This window comes from Schistocerca gregaria, chromosome 2, assembly GCF_023897955.1.
Source record: "Schistocerca gregaria isolate iqSchGreg1 chromosome 2, iqSchGreg1.2, whole genome shotgun sequence".
NCBI lineage: Eukaryota > Metazoa > Arthropoda > Insecta > Orthoptera > Acrididae > Schistocerca > Schistocerca gregaria.
Window position 1 is genome coordinate 617,856,733 of NC_064921.1, and position 23,328 is coordinate 617,880,060.

At 37.7% G+C, this 23,328-nt stretch overlaps 1 protein-coding gene across 1 annotated transcript in view; it reads left to right on the plus strand.

Moving 5' to 3' along the window:
* Nucleotides 1–23,328, plus strand: part of LOC126334594 (probable aconitate hydratase, mitochondrial) — a 120,633-nt gene that overhangs the window by 27,225 nt on the left and 70,080 nt on the right. Inside the window, exon 4 of the mRNA XM_049996986.1 lies at nt 2,745–2,870. Coding sequence (XP_049852943.1) covers nt 2,745–2,870 — 126 coding nt within the window. The remainder of the gene's footprint in view (nt 1–2,744; nt 2,871–23,328) is intronic.

Here is a 23,328-nt window from a genome sequence, read left to right on the forward strand (position 1 = left end):
CACCATAAAGTCGATTTTTGAAACTCTGTTAACGGACTTTTTTGAGATAGTTTACATCTGTCTTCAAGAGTCTGTGAGTTCAGTTCCTTCAGTACATCTGTGATATTCGTTCATGTTTCCAACAGTGACTAATTGATGTTAGTCATGGGATACTCTTTTTTCGTTTTGTAATATGCACAATTTTACATTTGTGAACATTGAAAGCAAGTTACCAATCTTTGCACCACTTTAAAACCTTGTCAAGGTCTGACTGTATACTTGTGCAGCTTCTTTCAGACAGTACTTCATTACAGATAACTTCATCGTCTGCAAAAACCCTGATGTTACTGTTCCTATTGTCTGAAAGGTCATCAATATACAACATAACAGCAAGGGTACTGACACACTTCCCTGCACCGAGCGAGGTGGCGCAGTGGGGAGGATGACAGTTCAATCCCGCGTCCGGCCATCCTGATTTAGGTTGTTCTTGATTTCCTTAAATCGCTCCAGGCAAATGCCGGGATGGTTCCTCTGAAAGGGCATGGGCAACTTCCTTCCCCATCCTTCCCTAATCCGATGAGAGTGATGACCTCACTGTTTGGTCTCTTCCCCCCAAACAACCCAACCCCAACACTTTCCTGCGTCACACACTAAGTTACTTCTACATTTGACGATGACACTCTATCCAAGATAACATGCAGGATCGTCCCTACCAAAAAGTCCTCAATCCAGTCACAAATTTCACTTGATACCCATATGACCATACTTTTGACAATAAGCTTAGGTGTCGTACGGAGTCAAATGTTTTTTGGAAATCAAGAACTATTACATCAACCTCACTGTCTTGATCCAAAGCTTTCAGTATGTAATGTGATAAAAGTGCAAGATGGGTTTCACATGATTAATGTTGTTGGAATCCATGCTGGTTGGCATTGAGGAGGTCATTCTGTTAAAGACACCTCATTATGTTTGAGCTAAGAATATGTTCCCAGATTCTTCTACAAATCAATGTCGTGGATATTGGGCCTTTCCTTTGATGTATCATTTCTGCTACCCTTCATGGAGACATTTGTGACCAATGCATTTCACCAAGAACTGGGCTTGATTTTTTTGTTTGAGAGATCTACGGTATAGGTTATAGTTAGAAGAAGGGCTAATTAAGTTGCAAATTCAGTATAGTATCGGTTAGGGATTCCATCGGACCCTGGAGCTTGGTAACTTTGGACAATTTCAACTGTTTGTCAACACCACTGACACTAATACTTTTCATCTTTTCAGTGGTATGATGATTAAATTAGGGCAATTATCCTAGGTTTTCCTTTGTGAAGGAACATTTAAAAATGAAGCTAAGCATTTCAGCTTTTGCTTTGCTACCCTCATTTCAGTTCCTGTCTCATTTGGTAGGGACTGGACACTTTGGTGCCACTAACAGCCTTTACATATGACCAGAATTTCTTTGGATTTTATGAAATTTCATGTGATAATATCTGCTATGGTACTCATTGAAGGCTCACACATAGCTCTCTTGACAGCCAAACATGTTTCATTCAGCATCTCTCTAGCTATAGCAGAACAATGTGTTTTACACGTATTATGCAATAATCTCTGGTTCTTTAGAAGTTTCTTTACAGTGACTGTATACCATGGAGGTTCCCTCTTATTATGAACTGTTCTACTGGGTACATATCTATCCAGTGCATGGTCGGCTATTCTTTTAAACTTGAGTCAGAGTACTTCATGTTCCCGACCTGTGCTGAAAATTTAAAGTTCCTCATTGAGATATAACACTATTGATTTTTTTTATCTAGTTCATTGAAACTTTCTGCTTGTTTTAGTTGTCCTTTGTACTTTAGTAATCATTGTTGCCATAACTGCATCATTATCACTGATACCAATTTCAATGTGGATGTCCTCAAAGAGATAAAGTCTGTTTGTTGCCATTGGATCCAATATGTTTCGATCATGAGTTTCACAGGTGATCCTTCCTTTGATTGGATAGGATAAACCTATGACAGGTATGAAGAAGGATGTGCTATGTAGGTTTATTGGGCAGATATTACAATTGGGTCTTGCTTAGAAATGTAACCCGTGTTGGGAATGGGGGTGGCTTAGGGACTAAGATATTGCATAGATTGACTGGGTGGTGGAGTAACTCATTTAGGAGGTGTCAAGAATGTTTGTGGATTCTTCCTCTGCGCACGTACTCTGTGCAATATCCTAATCAATCTGTATGCCCCATCCTTATGCCACTCCCACACCCAACCGCTTGCCACACTATTTTTATCCCTGTAGAAACAGCACGGGCAAGACATGTCAGCTACATCCACAAAGCACATCTCACGTCAGTCAGTCCCATCACAGGCTTATTCTGTCCAATCAGAGGCAGGGCCACCTGTGAAGTTAGTCATGTCATACCTCAACAGTAATGTCGTGCATCAATTCTGTTGCACTTTATGCACAGCATTTTATGCCCACCAGCCAGCTGTCTACCCAAATGCCTGGTGTGCACTTCATCATCTTAAAACTAGCAGAAATCTCTTATGCACCTTTCAACAACTCAGTGCCTCTTTTCAAGTTTACTCCTAAATTACTTACATTCCACAAGACTTCCCATTACCAAATTAATAAAACATTTACTTAGAGAAAGAATCTTTTGATATTGTTGTATCTACTATTGTTATAATTTGAGGGGCACTGGAATAATTCTCCTTTCACGTTGATTAAATATAAGTAATTAGATTCAGTGTATGATTATTTTTTTTTAGGTTGGTGGTGTAAAAGACCTTGCAAGGGCCAAGGATATCAACCAAGAAGTATATGACTTCCTGAGTTCAGCTGGTGCCAAGTATGGAGTTGGTTTCTGGAAACCTGGTTCTGGGATTATTCATCAGGTTGGTTAACTTTGCAGCTCTTAGTGTTGGTCTTTTATTTTATTTTATTTTTTCTATGTTCTGTGATGATACGTAATTCATCACAGAAGCATGAGAAACAAACATCTTTTAATATTCAGTCACCCTTGCTTATGGTGAAGATTAAGTATCAAAAGTACTGAATGTAGGAGAGCTCATTCTACCATTCGTGCTGAGGTTGGACATTAAAATTACAGAAAATGTTGTGGCTTTCACATTTTTTGTTTCATAATGAAGCTGCAATACAGTTGTTTTCGTATAAGTCTTAAAAAATATGCTCTTGTATATTTTCATTATTTCTGATATCTTATTATTTTAAGTTGATTGTTTAATTGCTGCTTAATTTCTTCAGAGATACATAATAGTGGCAGTTGCTTGTCTGTATTTTATATTTGAGCTTAAATGAATTAACTGGCATCTAAAGGTTTAGATATTCCAGAGAAATGAATGCTCAACATGTTTGCTTTATATTGTAGCCATAAAATATGATAAACACTTTAATCTGATAAGAGTAAAAAACTGCATTATGGTGATGACATATGTGCTCTAAGAAATGTGTCCATGTACTGTCACAAAGCTTTTACGTTGTTTTTGTTTGCAGAAATTGTGAACAAGTGCTTTGTGATTGGTTAGGTTGTGCTGCACTTGATGTTATTACCTCATTGAATAATTTGCTAGACCATTTTGCTGGAGAGATTTTGCTCCCTCAACAAATACTGTTATAGGGGTTCACACCAGTCAGCATTCTGACAAAATGTAGTGCAGAGAGTGAACAAAGTAGTTCGCTAAAAAGTTTGTTAATCAGCAGAGGAGCTTCAGTGATGGCCCCCTCACCTGTATGTTCATGTAGAACAAAGCAGGAATTATATAAAAAAGTTATAAGTAGTCACAATCAAGCTACAGTAGCCCATTATAAACAGTACTGTAAGGTGCTTAAAAATGTTGTTAGGAAGGCAAAGAGTATGTGGTATGCAAATAGAATAGCTAATTCACAGGATAAAATTAAAACCATATGGTCAATTGTGAAGGAAGTGTCTGATCAGCAGCACAGATCGAGAATATAGTCAGTTCATAGTAAAAATATTTCTGTTACTGATAAATCAGATATATGTACAGTATTTAACAACCGTTTTCTCAGCATTGCTGGTGAATTAAATAATAATCTAGTTTCTGCAGGGAGCCATATAACTCTCATGTGAAATGCTTTTTTTATATTGATGTCTGAAATACTCCTCTGGGATACTGACAAGGGGAGATCACTGGAAGACTAAGGACTCTTATAGTTATGCTGGAGTTCCTGGCAGATTATTAAAGTACTGTGCTGCAGTTGTTAGCCCTGAACATAGCCATATATGTAATTTTTCCTTTAGGAATGGTCAGTTTCCTGAACCATTAAAGTACTCAGTAGTAAAGTCGCTTTATGAAAAGGGAGAAAGGGATAATGTAGACCTATTTCTATGCCATCAGTGTTTGCTAAAGTTATTGAAAAGCCTGTGTATGTAAGGACAATCATTTTATATCACGTAATTTGCTATCAAATTGGCTGGGGGGGGGGGGGGGGGGGGGGCAGCGAGTTATCTTAGGTTTAGTCAAGCGAGGTTATGGGAGCAAATGATGTGCTGTAAGGATAGCTTCCATATTTGGTGTCGTTTGTGAGATTATTAGGAAGTTCTCTGGCCTTTACTCAACCGTTATGTTCTGTCTTTCACATTGTGTACTTTGGTGTTTCTTTTGCTAGCCTCCGAGGTTGAGGTTAGTTATGTTGTTTATTTGAGATAGTGGTGCGTCTTTTGCGTCAAAGTGTTGTGAACTTAAATACGAAGTGCCAAAAAGAAATTCATGTTCAGTGTTGTGCCTGTGGGGAAATATAAATCATCATTAAAAGGAAGAAGTGAACACAACGCACAATTCTTGATTTGCTGTGCTGGTACTTATATGTTAGTTGCTAATAAAGTTGTCGTATAAATATTGTAAGTTGGATTGTATTAGTCTAAATGGGTATTTATTATTACAGACTGTAATGCCCTCACATTGTTTTCAGGTGCATTTGATCTAGAAGCACATGAAAGCAGTTGTAAATAAGACACATCTGCAGGATGTAAGCTCATCTTCCAAACTTACAAAGTTTTTAATTACAAATCAGAGCAAAGAGAATGATTCTGTGTATGTATTTGAAGGTACTCTGGCATTTCATGCAGTTCGTCACCATTATAATTTTGTCAATGGCCTGCACAAGTAAATTACACACAGTTTTGCACAAAGACTCTGTAGTTGCTAAGCGAGTTCCACGGGGTGTCTGCACTATTGTGTGTAGCATCGTTTTGATTCTGGGTGAAGACTGATATTGATACAGTTGTTTTGAGGCTATTAAAATACTTTTTTCTATTTAAACAGTATGCACAGAGAAGCTGAAAGAATTTTGTGGAGGTCAGATACCGACAGTTGTTATACCATATAAAAACTGGGTGGTCCTACCTATTTCCTTATATTGAGAGGTTGATTCGTATGTTCCTAGGATTGAAATCTTACTTCTTTTCTCAAAGTTCTATTGCTGTGATACTTAGGTATGTTCACACATTGATGCCAGTTTTCAACAATAATATGGTGAACTTGGAGAAAGAATTGAATTCTCTAGCTGAACCTATTTCTGTTTTAGACTCTACTTTAGAAACTGTACAAAGGGAAGCTGCAAACATAATTATATGCCCTTAAAAAATAAAGGCAATACCTTACATACAAAAGGGAGGGAGGTTACTCTCATGAGTGTTACAAGGTTGGCAAAGAGATGACAGTTCTGCTGTTGAATGTCTACACAAGTGGCTGGCTCAGTGTCAACAGTATTAAAGTGCGTGCAGCTATCAAGAATTCCTATTTGGGAGGATGTTGAAAACTGTATCACATATCTCAATGGCCGAACAAATAAAGCATTATGATACATTGAACATTCATAAGTTTTGTAACTTAATAAAAATTTTGAAGTGCTATCAAGGGAAACAAATCAACCAGCAGCTAAAGTGTGGTATGCATATTTCAGTCAGTCATCTAGTGTTGTGATATTCTGAACTGCTGAAAATTGTAGCATTCATTTTTTTCTATATCTAGTTACAATGCTAACACAGAACGTGTCTTTCCTCTCATAAACGCACATTGTACCAAAGGCAGGAAGAGCCTGAAAATAGAAAACATAAAAGGTGTTGTGTGTGTCCAACAGAATTTCAAATGCTTGAACTGCCTAAGCTTTTATCAATAATTTTTGCGAAGCAAAAAACTGTTAAGAACAATTTCTTCGTCCTTCAAAAGTTTGTGGCATAAAGGTGATAAAAACAGTAACGGAAATATAGAATAGTGGTGATGAATAAACCTTCAAGGTACTGCGTATTTAGTCTTAAAATAACCACAGAAAGCCACTGTTTTAATTTAGGGTACTTTTACAGGGTTTATTTTGAAGTTTTTATTGCAAAAGTTCCTCCCCCCCTTCTCTCTCTCTCTCTCTCTCTCTCTCTCTCTCTCTCTCTCTCTCTCTCTCTCTCTCTCTCTCTCTCTCTCTCACACACACACACACACACACACACACACACACACACACACACACACAGCTCTTTTTATGATGAACATTTAACATATCTATAAGCCATACGTGGTATTACAAAACAATCTGTACATATAAAGTTTGGATGATGACGTGGGGACATCGTATACTTACACAAACATAACTATGGCCAGTAAAGGGCCTTAGTAATGAGGTTTCTGCATAACTAGCACTGTAATAAATTAAGTAGTTTGTAATAGAATGGTTTCATGTGGCAAAATATTGTCTGATAACAAAAAATGAAATAAAATATATAGAAGTAAAATCCGTACTTAGTCCAAATAAAACTTACAAAAGGCACCTATTTATTAACAGAAACCTCCTTGTAGGACCAAGTAAATAACACAACATTGTGAGAAACTCGAAACGAATAATGTGAAAGTTAATTTAGAATCTATTAACAAAAAACTTCTCAAAATAAAAATAAATAAAATGGCATCTTGTTGGAAAGATGTGTAATGAAGCAGTAATTATTGAAATAAGCCTTGACAGTCGATAGGTTGTTCAGAATAGAATCTAGCTGTTGCCTCTCTCTTTAGGGTATTCTTTGCCCGGGTACATAGCAGCCCTCAGAGCCAATGCTGCTCAGACTAATAAGTTACTGAATATGTCAAAATAGGCATTCAGCTTAGTAACTCTGTTCATTAAGCAATAACCCTGGTTGCTGCTTTCTGTGTACATAGGTGTCCATTTCTCCCAGTATATGCAGTAACTGTTATTACTTCCAAGAGCATCCATATAGCAACAATAAAAGTGCAATTGGTACACATTTGGATGAGGAGAAACATGGCAGGAAATATGCAAGATGATTTTGAGGATTGCATAGGGCATTGAAAGGACAGTTACTGAACCTATTGGAGGAAATTGAGATTTATATACATAGAAAATGGCAATGGACCTATTACTTAATGAACAAAACGAGTTTAATTTTGAATGGTTGTATCAGGAACTTGCCAGTCACTGTGTGTGGCATTATATACTGGCTACCACCAGCAGAATGAAGACTGGACCTACTGCAGTAAGCTCCACCACTGGAAAACAAAACTTCACTCCAGAGAGCTGTAGCCTACTGTGAATGCATAATCAACCACAAGACTTTAATTAAAATTATTGTTTCATTAAGCACCTTCCACACAAGGTTGTGTTTTATTTATTTGGTCATGCTGAAAGGTTTTCTATTCATGGATTGTATCTCACATTTTACATCTTTTATTATGATGCTGATTAGTTATGTACCTCAGCACTAAGTGCCCTCTGCAAGCTATAGTTACATTTGTATAAGTTTGGAATGCCACCCCAGCCATCACTAGCACTTATGTACCTATGTGTACAGATTGTTGGACATTTATACTTGTAGCAGAATACATATAATGGCATGTATTGCTGTCAGCCATGACATAAATTATCTGAGAACTGACTACATAACAAATTAAGTTCCTTTTGTCATATTAGTCTCTCCCCCCCCCCTCCCCCTCCCCCTTTCCCTCTCCAAAAATGCTCACTGATCAGCACAAAGAGCAAAGAATGCATAGTGCATGACTGTTTTTGGAGCACTGTAGAGAAGGTGGAGATTATTTGTTTTCCCACTTTGTTACGGGTGATGAGACATGGTATTGCACACCAGTGCGGAATCAAAACAACATTCAAGGCAGTGCTGCCAATCAGTTCACCCAAACAAAAAAGTTGAAGCAATCTCTCTTACCAATTTGAAAAATTGTGGGTGCCATTTTTGGAATTAAAAGGGACTGTGGGGCAATAATTACAGCTGACATACACTGTGACACACTAATAAAAATCAGATGTGTGATCAAAAATAGATGCTGTGGGGAAATTGTCAGTTTTTCTCCTGTAAGACAAAGCCTGCTCTCTCACTGCTGCCAAAACCAAGGAAAAGATATAAGAGTTTCTTTGGGGACATTTTGATGACCACCCGTACTGTCTCAATCTTGCATCTATTTCCTCTTCCTGCATTTGAAAAAGTGGCTGAGTGGATAATGATTTCAAAATGATGATGAACCTAAGACTGGCATTACCACCTGGTTTAATTCCCAGTTGGTAGACTCCTATACAGAGGGATCAAAAGAAGCTATTGCAGTGTAACAGAAAGTTTGTAGATGTGAACAGTGATTATGTGGAAAAGTAAAATAAATATCTGGTAAAATTTTATAGTCAATAAGAGCCTTTTTTCCTGTGCTTATTTCTTTATGGTGAAACGGACCTTAGTTTTGGAAGACACCTCGTAATAAACTTTGCTTTATTTCTACAGAATTTAAACATGTTACAGAACAAGAAGGTTGTTTTTCAAGATAATTTAGTATAAAAGCTATATATATATATATAATGCGACTTACCAAATGAAAGTGCTGGCAGGTTGATAGACACACAAACATACACACAAAATTCAAGCTTTCGCAACCAACGGTTGCTTCGTCAGGAAAGAAGGAAGCAGAGGGAAAGATGAAAGGATGTGGGTTTTAAGAGAGAGCATAAGGAGTCATTCCAATCCCGGGAACGGAAAGACTTCCCTTAGGGGGGGAAAAGGACAGGTGTACACTCGCGCGCGTTCGCACACACACACACACACACACACACACACACACACACACAGACATACACAGACACACACAGACATTTATCATAAATGCCTTTAAATATGTCTGCTTGTGTCTGTATATGTATTGATGGATGTGTGTGTGTGTGTGTGTGTGCGTGCGTGCGTGCGTGCGAGTATATACCTATCCTTTCTTTCACCCTAAGGTAAGTCTTTCCGCTCCCGGGATTGGAATGACTCCTTACCATCTCCCTTAAAACCCACATCCTTTCGTATTTCCCTCTCCTTCCCCCTTTCCTGAAGAAGCAACCGTTGGTTGCGAAAGCTAGAAATTTCGTGTGTGTGTTTGTGTGTTTTTTTATTGTGCCTGTCTACCGGCGCTTTCCCGCTTGGTAAGTCTTGGAATCTTTGTTTTTAATATAATGGTGCACAAAAATTTGCCCAGAATGCACACTACTTGCTAATTACTCACAAATTGTTGAATGCCACAGGTAGATACTACAAAAAATAGATAAGAATGTAATAATTATGTTGTTGTTGTTGTTGTTGTTGTTGTTGTTGTTGTGGTCTTCAGTCCAGAGACTGGTTTGATGCAGCTCTCCATGCTACTCTATCCTGTGCAAGCTTCATCATCTCCCAGTACCTACTGAGACCTACATCCATCTGAATCTGCTTAATATATTCATCTCTTGGTCTCCCTCTACGATTTTTACCCTCCACTCTGCCCTCCAATACGAAATTGGTGATCCCTTGATGCCTCAGAACATGTCCTACCAGCCGATCCCTTCTTCCAGTCAAGTTGTGCCACAAACTTCTCTACTCCCCAATCCTATTCAATACCTCCTCATTAGTTATCTTATCTACCCATCTAATCTTCAGCATTCTTCTGTAGCACCACATTACGAAAGCTTCTATTCTCTTCTTGTCCAAACTATTTATCGTCCATGTTTCACTCCCATACATGGCTACACTCCAAACAAATACTTTCAGAAACTACTTCCTGATACATAAATCTATATTCGATGTTAACAACTTTCTCTTCTTCAGAAACGCTTTCCTTGCCATTGCCAGTCTACATTTTATATCCCCTCTACTTCGACCATCATCAGTTATTTTGTTCCCCAAATAGCAAAACTCCTTTACTACTTTAAGTGTCTCGTTTCCTAATCTAATTCCCTCAGCATCACCCGACTTAATTTGACTACATTCCATTATCCTCATTTTGCTTTTGTTCATCTTTTATCCAAGACACTGTCCATTCCATTCAACTGCTCTTCCAAATCCTTCGCCGTCTCTGACAGAATTACAATGTCATCGGCGAACCTCCCTGGATTTTAATACCTACTCCAAATTTTTCTTTTGTTTCCTTTACTGCTTGCTCAATATACGGATTGAATAACATCGGGGAGAGGCTACAACCCTGTCTCACTCCCTTCCCAACCACTGCTTCCCTTTCATGCCCATCGCCTCTTACAACTGCCATCTGGTTTCTGTACAAATTGTAAATAGCCTTACGCTCCCTGTATTTTACCCCTGCCACATTTAAAATTTGAAAGAGAGTATTCCAGTGAACATTGTCAAAAGATTTCTCTAAGTCTACAAATGCTAGAAACGTAGGTTTGCCTTTTCTTAATCTTTCTTCTAAGATAAGTCGTAAGGTCAGTATTGCCTCACGTGTTCCAACATTTCGACGGAATCCAAACTGATCTTCCTCGAGGTCGGCTTCTACAAGCTTTTCCATTCATCTTTAAAGAATTCGCGTTAGTATTTTGCATCTGTGACTTATTAAACTGATAGTTCTGTAACTTTCACATCTTTCAACACCTGCTTTCTTTGGGGTTGGAATTATTATATTCTTCTTGAAGTCTGAGGGTATTTCGCCTGTCTCATACATCTTGCTCACCAGATGGTAGAGTTTTGTCAGGAGTGGATCTCCCAAGGCTATCAGTAGTTCTAATGGAATGTTGTCTACTCCCAGGGCCTTGTTTCGACTCGGGTCTTTCAGTGCTCTGTCAAACTCTTCATGCAGTATCGTATCTCCCATTTCATCTTCATCTACATCCTCTTCCATTTCCATAATATTGTCCTCAAGTACATCGCCCTTTTATAGACCCTCTATATACTCCTTCCACCTTTCTGCTTTCGCTTCTTTGCTTAGAACTGGGTTTCCATCTGAGCTCTTGATATTCATACAAGTGGCTCTCTTTTCTCCAAAGGTCTCTCTAATTTTCCTGTAGGCAGTATCTACCTTACCCCTAGTGAGATAAGCTTGTACATCCTTACATTTGTCCTCTAGCCATCCCTGCTTAGCCATTTTGCACTTCCTGTCAATCTTGTTTTGAGACATTTGTATTCCTTTTTGCCTCCTTCATTTACTGCATTTTATATTTTCTCTTTTCATCAATTAAATTCAATATTTCTTCTGTTACCCAAGGATTTCTACTAGCCCTCGTCTTGTTACCTACTTGATCCTCCGCTGCCTTCACTAATTCGTCCCTCAGAGCTACCCATTCTTCTTCTATTGTATTTCTTTCCCCCATTCCTGTCAATTGTTCCCTTATGCTCTCCCTGAAACTCTGTACAACCTCCTGGTTTAGTTAGTTTATCAAGGTCCCATCTCCTTAAATTCCCACCTTTTTGCAGTTTCTTCAGTTTTAGTCTACAGTTCATAACCAATAGATTGGGGTCCGAGTTCACATCTGCCCCTGGAAATGTCTTACAATTTAAAACCTGGTTCCTAAATCTCTGTCTTACCATTATATAATCTATCTGATAACTTTTAGTATCTCCAGGATTTTTCCATGTATACAACCTTCTTTTATGATTCTTGAACCAAGTGTTAGCTATGATTAAGTTATACTCTGTGCAAAATTCTACCAGACAGCTTCCTCTTTCATTTCTTACCCCCAATCCATATTCACCTACTATGTTTCCTTCTCTCCCTTTTCCTACGCTCGAATTCCAGTCACCCATGACTATTAATTTTTCATCTCCCTTCACTACCTGAATAATTCTTTTATCTCATCATACATTTCTTCAATTTCTTCGTCATCTGCAGATCTAGTTGGCATATAAACTTGTACTACTGTAGTAGGTGTGGGCTTTGTGCCTATCTTGGCCACAATAATGCGTTCACTATGCTGTTTGTAGTAGCTTACCCATACTCCTATTTTCTTATTCATTATTAAACCTACTCCTGCATTACCCCTATTTGACTTGTTCCTCTTGACACCGAACTTCGCTAATTTCCACTATATCTAACTTTAACCTATCCATTTCCCTTTTTAAATTTTCTAACCTACCTGGCCGATTTAGGGATCTGACATTCCATGCTCCGATCTGTAGAACGCCAGTTTTCTTTCTCCTGATAACGACGTCGTCCTGAGTAGTCCCCGCCCGGATATCCGAATGGGGGACTATTTTACCTCCGGAATATTTTACCCAAGAGGACGCCATCATCATTTAACCATACAGTAAAGCTGCATGCCCTCGGGAAAAATTACGGCTGTAGTTTCCCCTTGCTTTCAGCCATTCACAGTACCAGCACAGCAAGGCCGTTTTGGCTAGTGTTACAAGGCCAGATCAGTCAATCATCCAGACTGTTGCCCCTGCAACTACTGAAAAGGCTGCTGCCCCTCTTCAGGAACAATACGTTTGTCTGGTCTCTCAACAGATACCCCTCCGTTGTGGTTGCACCTACGGTACGGCTATCTGTATCGTTGAGGCACGCAAGCGTCCCCACCAATGCCAAGGTCCATGGTTCATGGGGGGGGGGGGGGGGGGGAGGGGGTAATAATTATATAATGAAGAAATGCTCACAATACAAAACATAGCCACAAGAGCTTTAAAACTATAGATGGAAATTGAATGTGGCTCTCCAGCAGGGATACGACTTCCTCAAATCCTGCCCTGAAATGAGATCCATCCTTCATGAAATCCTCCCCACTCCACCAAGAGTCAATTGGTGAGCAACAGTCAGTAGTCTAGTATTTGGAGCCAGCTTTTCATCTACCACCTTATTTAAAGAGGAAATGTTGTTAGCAAAAATCTCAGAAGTTCTAGACATATTTACTTTAAATTTTCTCATTATACTCTTCTAAACATTCAGATGGACGTGAGCCGTATATTTGTTACACAACAATGTACAGGCTTTCTGTTAAAACTGACTACAGGAAAGAAAACTGTTTTTTCTGAAAACGTGTGGCTCCATTTTCTTCCACACAGTCAGTTTTAACAGAAAATCTGTACATTAGAAAAATCGTGCTTACTGCTTATCAGCTTACGATTAGAATACTACTGTGGAACTTGAATCGTCCAAAACCTTGTGATACGCCTGAAATTAACACTATTATTTTGGAAAAATTTATAGGAGAACACAGTGATGTGGCGTGGTTGTGAAGGTTGGGGAGACTCTGCAGTTATTATAGGGAGACAAAATAGTATAATAAACAATAATTTAAACAAATGAAACAAAATGCATCAAAGAAAACAAGAACCCCAGCAGCAAGAGACGAAGCACTTATATTTTCTTCTACACAAGTGCAATGCGCATGTCTTTCCTTTCCACGTGTAATTTTTCCTCCTATCTATGTAGTTCTCAATTCGTTCGAGCAATCAGTCATTCATAATATGAAACACAGTCATAGCTCAATCACTCAAATGATTCAGAAATTTTACTTGTTAGAATGAAATCAGGCGATGATTCTTCTTCTCTGCAGGCTCGTGCTATGCGGCAGTCTGCCAATCTGTACAAATAAAATGCCTCGTAATTTTGGGAGCATTGTATAATCAGTCAGGAAACCTCAGATCAAGCGGATTTTTGGCTTTGATGAAGTTTAACCTTCCAAAGAAGTAATGGAGCTCATGGATTATTAAATGCAGGTTTGTATCCAGTCTTTTGGAAGTTCCCTTCTGATGAACAACTACGCAATATATCGATGAATATCATTAATTCTCAAATGTCAAATACACACCTTTTGTATGAAGGAGCAACATATATATCCTTTCAAACGCACAGTTCGTCTCAGTTATCTTTTTTCATAAATCTTCGGCACGAAGACAATCTCAGAAGCTGTTTTCTTCTAACAACCACCAGAGAGAGTACTACAAAGAATAATTATGCGCTCATGGGATAGCTATTGTATGAAACTATTTTGTGCATGGATTCTGCGAGTATGAGGACAGAAAATTTGTAAACGTCATTCAAGGGTAGAATTGTATCAGAATAATTCATCGAATATAAAGAGATATTACACACGAATACGTCTGTAACTTGGTCTACAGAGATCTGACTACTGCATAGCTCTCCAGGTAGTGTCTTTCCTATGACTAACGTGCTCAAAAACGACAGCCGCATGTTGGACATTGAATTCCTTAAATAATTCTTCACTCGATGTGTATTTTCAACTTCTCTTGGTGTAATGAATAATTCTTCACTCGTTTAAGAGCACTCATGTTTCGTTCACTACTTGCTGTAGTTGCGGGTAGGGTCAAAGCCAAACGCAGAAACTTCGAAGTTTCTTCATAAACGGAGTCTAAATCATTTTTGATATTGTACTTTAAGAGGATTCTTGGAGATAAGTGTTTTTTTTTCTCATCAGCGTTTATGTTACACAGTTCATTTTCAAGTTGTTCTTGTTTGAAAAAAGAATACTGTTATAATAATTGAAGCAGTTTCAACTTTGGGAATTCTTTTTGATAGTTTGGGAAACACTTTTCATTCAGAAGTTCAACAAATTGAATTTGGGGAAACCTTCTTTCCATCTGAACAATTTGCAAATCCAGTATCTCGTAAGTTAGTGCCCTGAGAGATGTCTTTTGACTGTCACAGAATGATCAGTTGCCTTTCAAACACAAGCTGCATTTAATGCATTCATCAACGAGTGTTTCCTTTCTTAATAGTCGTAAATTTCTCAAAACAGTTCTTATTTTGTCATGGCAAGCAGTTACACTGACAGATTTTGACTGAAGAACATTAAAGAGATGATCAACGTAAACCAAGCACCCTCGGTAGAAGCAGAGCAAGTACACAAACGTAGGATCATCCATCTGTTGTTTCATACCCACAGCACAGCTCAAAGATTCTGGGTCCCACCGAGAGTCGGTATCATCAAATATATAATTAAAAACGCTATATAGCCCTGAGAACTGACTAGGTGGTCTTGAAACTGCCCTGGAATGAAAGTTTCAGCGAGTGTTGCCTGCAGGTGGCAGTTTAAATCCTTTCTCAGTTAGCAATACAATTTGTTTTGATGATTTGCTGAAAAACGAATGGAATGCAGTTAGATCACTTACCAACATGAGTACTTGTATGATTTTGGAGGCATGTGAAAGTACCAAATTCAGTTGGTGTGTGTAACAGTGAATAAACAGTGCATAGGGACAGAATGCCTCACCAATTGTTGTAGTCCTCTTTTTCTGCCCGTCATTACTGAAGCGCCATCATATGTTTGACTAACTGCTTTTCCTTCCACATTCCATTCTTTCAATACTGCATGAATAATGTTTGACAAACCTGCAGTAGTTTTATCTCCAGAAACATCGTAAAAAGCAGTGAATCTTTCCTCAATTCTGTCTGCATTGCAGTACCTGAATATTATACTCATTTGACTCTTGCATGACACGTCTAATGTTTCATCAGCCTGAATTGAAATGAAATTGCTGTTCTGAATTTCAGATTTTATTTACTCATTAACTGCCAAAGTTATCACTTCTATTACATCATTCTGTATATCTGGAGAAGCTCCTTTAGAGGTTGGAGATGATGACAGATGGTCTCGGATGAACTGCTCTCCTTGAGCTAGTAAATCCAACAATTCCAGATAGTTACCTTTGTTGCTGGAGGACTCGTCTTCTCAATGGCCGCAAAAGGCTAGTTCTTGTTTACAAAGAAATAAAATTGCCTTAATAAGACAAGCCAATACTCTCCTGCTGGATGCAACTTGTTTGTTGTATTTTATTGCTGTCAGACGAGCAGCTTCAGAAAGGGCGTGCACAATTCTGCTTTTGCCCTATAACTGAAATGACTCTTTGTTTTGCAGGTGACGTTTTGATATCTGATGCTTCTGTGTTTTTCTGTCAAAATTTCTTTTTTGTACAAATTCCCTCGTTGCATCATTCCTTTCCACCACCAAATAGAAGACACATATAACAAAATAATCTGTTATTAACTGCATTCACAGTCAACCAAGCATACTTTTTGTACCAGGCTGTCTGAAAAGTGTGTTTCTGTTTGGCTTCACTTAACAGTACACGGAGTATAGGAGTAGGTCATTTGTCCTTCAATTCGCACTTTTTCGTATGTTAATGTAGAAAAAGGCGTTTTTAATAAAAAATTAAGGTGTTCAGTTGCTGGCTCACTCGTTGACGACACAACGAAAATATGCACTAAAATCACACAATAATGACTATGAACACAAACCGTGCAACTATTCACTTCAGTGTTAAAAGACAGCATAGCAGCAGCAGAGACTAGTGTCGATACCTGCTAGCAAGTGCAGCGCATTGGCCTTCGTGGAAGGGAAAGTGGAGGGGAGCCGAGAATGCCACTAACGGTCAGGCGCACACAGCTAGGTAAGGGAAGGGAGGCAGAGACTGAGAGCAGTCGAGTCTCAAGCAGGCATGTACACCAATACTTACGGTGTGGCGATGCGGGCTACAAAACTGATGCCTTCGCACATTTAGTGCTCTTAGTAGAAAGTTGTTTAAATTTTTGTTATGAAGTATTATTGAATCCTTTTTAAGCATGAATACACGGGAAACTAAGTCTCAAAGTCTCCCCTCACGCTATGCCACTGGGAGAACATGTGAAATACCAGTCAATTGGTACTGTAGTTGCCCATTTAGATGTTGTTCAATATCCACTAGAATTCCTAAATTAAATGAATCCAGCTGGCTTTCCACCACACTGTTAGGTGTTTTAGCCAGTGTTCCTGTAATACTAGTATGCAATTTCATCCTTTCAAAACTTCCTAATGGTACCATTTGCAGATTTAAACTACACAAAGTAGTGACATTGAAGACACTATCCTCTCAGGTTAAGTAGCTGGTGATGTGATGATGGGTGATACAAACTGATTTACCTATTCATTTTCAGCGACTTCAATTCCCAATCGAGGTTTCGTTTGCAATAACAATATCCAAGGTTCAAGGTCAGAAACTAAAGTATGTTGGAATTTATTTGTGATTAGTGCGTTTCTCTCATGATCAGTTATATGTTCCCCTTTCATGAACTGCCAGTCCATATAACCACCTTATACTCTTACCACACAGCATCCAAAAAACAAAGAGAGTTGTGTGTACTGAAGTTTCGTAATAGTACTACATACAAAAAAGTTTAAGTACCTTAAGACAAAAGACAAAAACAAAGCAGTCATTTTTTCAGTCTTATTCTATATTACTTTTATAGTTTAGAGTTCTGTACGTTCAAAGTGAGTGAAGTCACACCAAGAAACAGTCCCAACAAGATGTACCCAGAGTAGGTCGTCTACCCAGTTACCAAACATATTTAACAATTTGGTCATTGCATGCCAAGCAGACTAGAAGATCGCAATAACCATCAGGGTTTTTGACGAAATTTTGTGTGAACAATCGCACATTCCCAGTGGACATTAATTCGATACTTTCAGAAGTATAGTTATCTGTTTGACGCTATCAACAGTGCACCAGGCAGCTTTGAGCTATAGTAGCTCTGGTAATATTTTCTGAAAAAAAAGGAAAGTAGGTAATCTTGTACAACTTTTTGTACTCTTAAGTGAAATACTAAAAAAAATAATTTCTTTAGTATAAACATTTTGCTATGGTCTATGGTGGCCTAACCACTGCTGTGTTCTTTCAAAGTGAGGAAACCAGCATCTGTATTGCCATATGGACCACATCTGATAGCTTGCAACAGCAGTCACAGGTGAGTTTCTTTAGCACAGGTTCCCACTGATGGTACGTTTCTATAAGTGCCAGAGGCCAAAACTAGAAGAGGTCTCTTTTAGGCTGCCGAGGAAAACTGTACTGCCAGCCATATGATGCCACTGGCTGTATGGTTTGAGAAGAAATTTTGATAAGATGGAATCCAAAAAATTACACTTTGCAAATGTGGCTGCTTCACATTATTAGACACACAAGAAAAGAGAAAACTGATCTTTTTATTGAGCTCCTTACTCTATTTCTTCCTTTCTTATAAAAAGAATTCTGTAGAGCTGAATGCTGTAGAGATGTCAAAAAATATATTTGCTTCCTTGCAGCTTTTCTGACTTCAGCTCCTTCCCTAGTCAACAATTGTAGAATATAATAAAAGATTTCAGATCTATAATTTGAGTACCAGCAGAATAAGAGTACATTTTTAGTGCACCTCCACCTTTTCTTCCATATGGTCGAATTGCAAGACCAGATAGAGTTTTCATGTGGTTTAGAACATGGTTTTTCTAACGGAAATGATTTAAGAGTTTGCAGAAGGCTCCTGTTTTGTGAAGTCGGGGCAAAAATAGCCATTTGTGGTGATTTTTAGAAAAATCTTCAACTTTGCCCAAAATTTGTAAACTAATTGGAAATCAGTAGCAGAATCAAATTTTGTTTTGGTAAGTTGTTATCTGCAAAGTTTCAGGTTTATCCTGCAGTTGCTTTCAGAAATATGAAATGCTATACTTTTTTCCCAAATTATCCACGTCCAGTTCACTCACTCAATTAATGTTTTTCATTATTTTTAATTACTTTGCTTAAGATAGCACAAAAAGTTGTACAAGATATCATAGTTTTGTTTCTTCCAAGAAAATATTGCCAGATATATTGTGTGTCAAAGTTGCTGAAATTTCATGGATGCATTGTTGATGCTGCACTTTGGGGTCATTATATGAATATATCTCTGCACATAAAATTGGTGGAAGTTCATTGGAAACATGTGCGACTGTTCACAGAAAAATTCAGCAACACCCAGGGTGTTCATGTGAGAACTTCTCTGAAATTATAACACTTGGCATGCAATGGTCTAATATCGAAGCATTGCTGGGTTCACATTTCAAAATTATAAAACTTTTCTACTCCTGTGAATGAAATTCGAAATGCACTTTATCGTATTTCATTGAGCATTTTAATTATACTAAAATGTGCGTGTCACATTTTTAGGTCATAAGCAAGTTATTAGGGAGAGGAAAAAATAATTTTACTTTATGGACTACTTCAGTGCTTTTTTTTGGAGCATTTGCTTCATATTTGTTCTTCTTTCCAGGTATTTCTTTTTGCCCTTTTTAACCATTTGTCGGTGTCACATTTAAAATGAAACTGTAAAATCAGCTACATTATATTTAAATTGCCACATGTATTTTGTTTATTTACCTTAAACAGACTTCAGGACAGAACAAAAAGGAAAAAAAGGAGACATTAAACTTCATAACGAGAGAAAAAATAACACATCAAAGCAAATAGGCTGTCAGCAAAATGCTACAGGCAATTTTTCAAATGACAGAATTGTCACGGTTTCTTGGTTACCTTGAGAGAGATTGTGTTGCCAATTTGTCAACACTTTGCTCTCATTAGAAAATGACCTGTCACTATTAAAATGGGAATACAGAAACAAAATAGCTTTTGGTTCCACAACTGCAAACTGTTGATTGTCAACTTGTGTTGGCTTCAGACATTTGCTATATTCACATTTCCTGTCTGCACGGACATGTGGTATGCTTTTCAGCAATATTACAAAGAGATTACCCTTTCAGAGTGTGTGCACTACTGAGACCAGTCATTCCAGGCACTGACTGAAAGATCCTTGCTGTGCCTACATTTATGGGATTCAGGCTTATTCTCGTGGAGTTAACATGTAAATATCGATGGTAGGTAATGAAAAACCTTGTAACTCTGTTTTGTTAAATTTCATATTTAAGCAAAACTGATTTCTTAATAAATAAATAAATAAACAAATAAATAAATAAAGGATGTTTATCCATGTGTAACTGTGTAGTAGAAGCCTAGTTGTTGACAGATTAGAGAAATCCACGCACTTTCAAATTTCTTTTGATAATGAAGTTTCTGGCTACTAGAATTGAGTTTTCAGAGACAGATAGATTTCTGAGATTTTCATTGCCTACCATTGGTATAGAGCTTTGAAGACAGATATATTTGAATCTGTGGCTATGAGAGTTGACACCCTCATCTTAAAAAAGTGTGCTTCAATCCAACCATAACTTCTACATGAAACACTTGTCTCTTTATTTTTGTATCTTATTTTTCATCATGAAACAATCCTTTGCACCACAGTACTAAAAACTTCTTAAAACTCTTCTAGATATGAATAAAGTTCATGCAAAATGGGATATTTTGAAGTCTCTAAGAAGATATTCATGTTAATGAAGTCACTGGCTTATTCTTTAACGATCTTGGCATCCATAAGAATCCAGTCAGCTGCATCATACAGCAGATCGACATACTCAGTGTATGTGCATTGGACTGCTTCCTCATGTTAGCTCTGCAGAAGAATTCAGCTTCTACAAAACATTCTTCCATGTAAATGTCTGTGGACAGCCAAGAGTTCTAGTCGGTTGAAACTGCATCTCCATTCCTTTCCTTTAGAAACACAAAACAAAATTATTTCCTCCTCTTGGTGCTCAAGAAAGCACTCTTTACTCTTTGAGTTGTCTTTTGTTGTGTTCAACTTATTAAGTTCCTCAAAAAACATCTGCAGTCAGGTCGTGTATGTGCCTAGCACTCAACACCTTTTCAGAGTCAACACATCCATTTATGTATCTAGCACTATCACACAGAACTGCTTTAATATTATGGTATCATACAGTTCTGAAGAGCCCTCAAAATGTCACAAGCTCATTACACTGCATTTGCTGTCTCAAGGACCTGTATACTTGCAACAAAAAGTTTCTGCACATTGCACACTTTTTCAGTTCTTAACAGTGCAGTGAAAACATAACAGCCTCTCCCATGAGTGCTCTTGTCAGTTGAAGTCCATATATGCATTGCTATTGGAGATAAGTTTTTGTTGCAAGCATGTTTCCAATGGTGTTCTGCAACAAGTTTGAAACTTTGTTCCTTGTTAAGGTCACTGTCCACACTGGCAGCAATCATTTCCCATAGTGTATTCAGATAGTGTGTAATGCTATTTCTTGTGTGGAATATGTATTATCTGCTACATTATATCTAGGTATGAGGAAACTGTTGATATGTAGCACTGCACTATTAGTTCTTGAAGGTCCATGCAAATGAAAGAACAAGCCATCATTGTTTGATGAAGAACTACTGCAGAGCAACTTGCAGGAATAACTTGCGATAGGACTTAAATATGGGAGAAAAGTCCGATTTTTGTAACTTCACTTGGATGTCATCCACAGACTTTGAAATTCTGCTAAATGTGGTAGCGTCGTGTGTTAAAAAAGACTTACATTTCAGGGAGCAGCTCCGATCAACCAAAGACTTTCTGCTAATCTTCATTTTGTTGGCAACAGGAGGTTTATTCAAAGCCTTATGAATTTATTTCATTCTTTGAAGCAAGCCATGTCTCATATAATACCTGAAGTTTGTAGATCACTGTTAGAAGTCCTGTAGGATTATGTAAACATAACTAAATGTAAAACTTTGTTTAATAACACTTTATCAAATTTTTACATTTTTCCGTTCGAGAACTACAAACACACCAAAAAGCAAATCTTCCTTGACTGTGTTGCTAGCAAATATGACTGGGGAATCAATACCATCTGTTGATGCACTCTACACGACGATACATGCTTATTCCATATTCTTGCAGAAAGCTAATTCTGCCTGAAACATCTTTCAGCACTGTATTTATGACAATTTTCTCAACATCCATGCCACATATTGGCTGTAGGTGCAACATTTCCAATATCCTTATTTTTCTGATTTTGCAAGGCTTTTGAAAGCAAGTTGAAAGATACATTGCAGCTATATTGCTTTTCACCTAATTATTTTAATTTTTCCCCAGGAAGAGATGACGTAGAATATCTAGCAGCTTTTTTATCACCACCTCTTCCTACTATATAACTTTCCAAAACCTGAAATCAACTTTATTTTGGACTGAAAAAGATTGGTGTTAAATGGCATGTCTGTTCCCACAGGTACTTCATTTCTCCCCCTTGCATGGGCACAATTGATGGAAGTATGTAATCCCACAGCATCTTGTTGCTTGTGGAAATAAACTTTACAATTAAAAATGTTCATTTAGCATTGGCCTGCTTGCTGTCGTCGATATCGGCTACAACTTTTCATACCAAGATATTGGCTGCCATTTAAGAATTTCAAACATAATGCAACCATCAGTGTGAACATATTCACAAAAAGCTACTGAACTTGCCACAAGCTGACTGACCCTACCATATGTTTCTGCATCAGATAGGAAAACACAAAACTATACCCACGAATGTATGTCCAAGGTTCAAAGGAACGAATTTTTAATTACTGATTTTATAGAGCTAGAATGGTTGCAGAATACACAGTTGGTATTATGGCTTCAGTTTTTCATGTCTTCTGAAAAACCTGTGTTGTTGCTACATGAGAAGACAGAAATTGTCATATTTACATCTGTGTGTGTCATAATTTATTAAAGCGACTTGCTCAAGCAAGGAACCAATGTACCCCACTAGGAAGCTTCAGTTCATATGATTTGTCATCAGGTGAGATGATACCTGGTACATGGAGATGAGATGACACTGCATCAAATTTTACTAAACTCCAGAACATGCCACAGACAGCTTGTAACAGAAACAGATGTGTTCCTGACAAATTTGCAAATTATTTTTTAAGCCTAAAAGAAAGTGTACCATGGGAAATAACTATGAATGAATATTAACGGTGCAGTATAAAATACTAATAAAGACAGGCAAGCATAATTTTTTGTACCTCTTTGCCCACAGAGTCTCTAGTTTCTCTTGGCTCATGGATCTCTTTGAGAAACTTCAAGACTGGACAGCCAAGTGTGACATTCACAATTCAGAAATTAGCAAAATAAAGAAAGATAATTATTATTGGTATCGAAGAATATACTTTGAAAATCTAGGGATGATTTTAATCAGAAAAGTTGCCCATTTACATCACTGGGAGTTAAAGCATTGAGTTTCCTAATGTGCAACTAAGAAAAGTATTGAAAAATACACTTAGCTGAAAGAAATAAAATTCAGCCAGTTGCCTGAATTTTTGTAAGTATCCCATTTCATTAGACAAAAATAAACATAACGTCAAACGGTTTTAATGTTAACATGATTTGGCAATGCCTAACACAGGCTACCTACCTTAACTTTGAACATAATAGTGACTACTCAATTTTTGGTTGATACAGTGACAAAATATGACTGAAA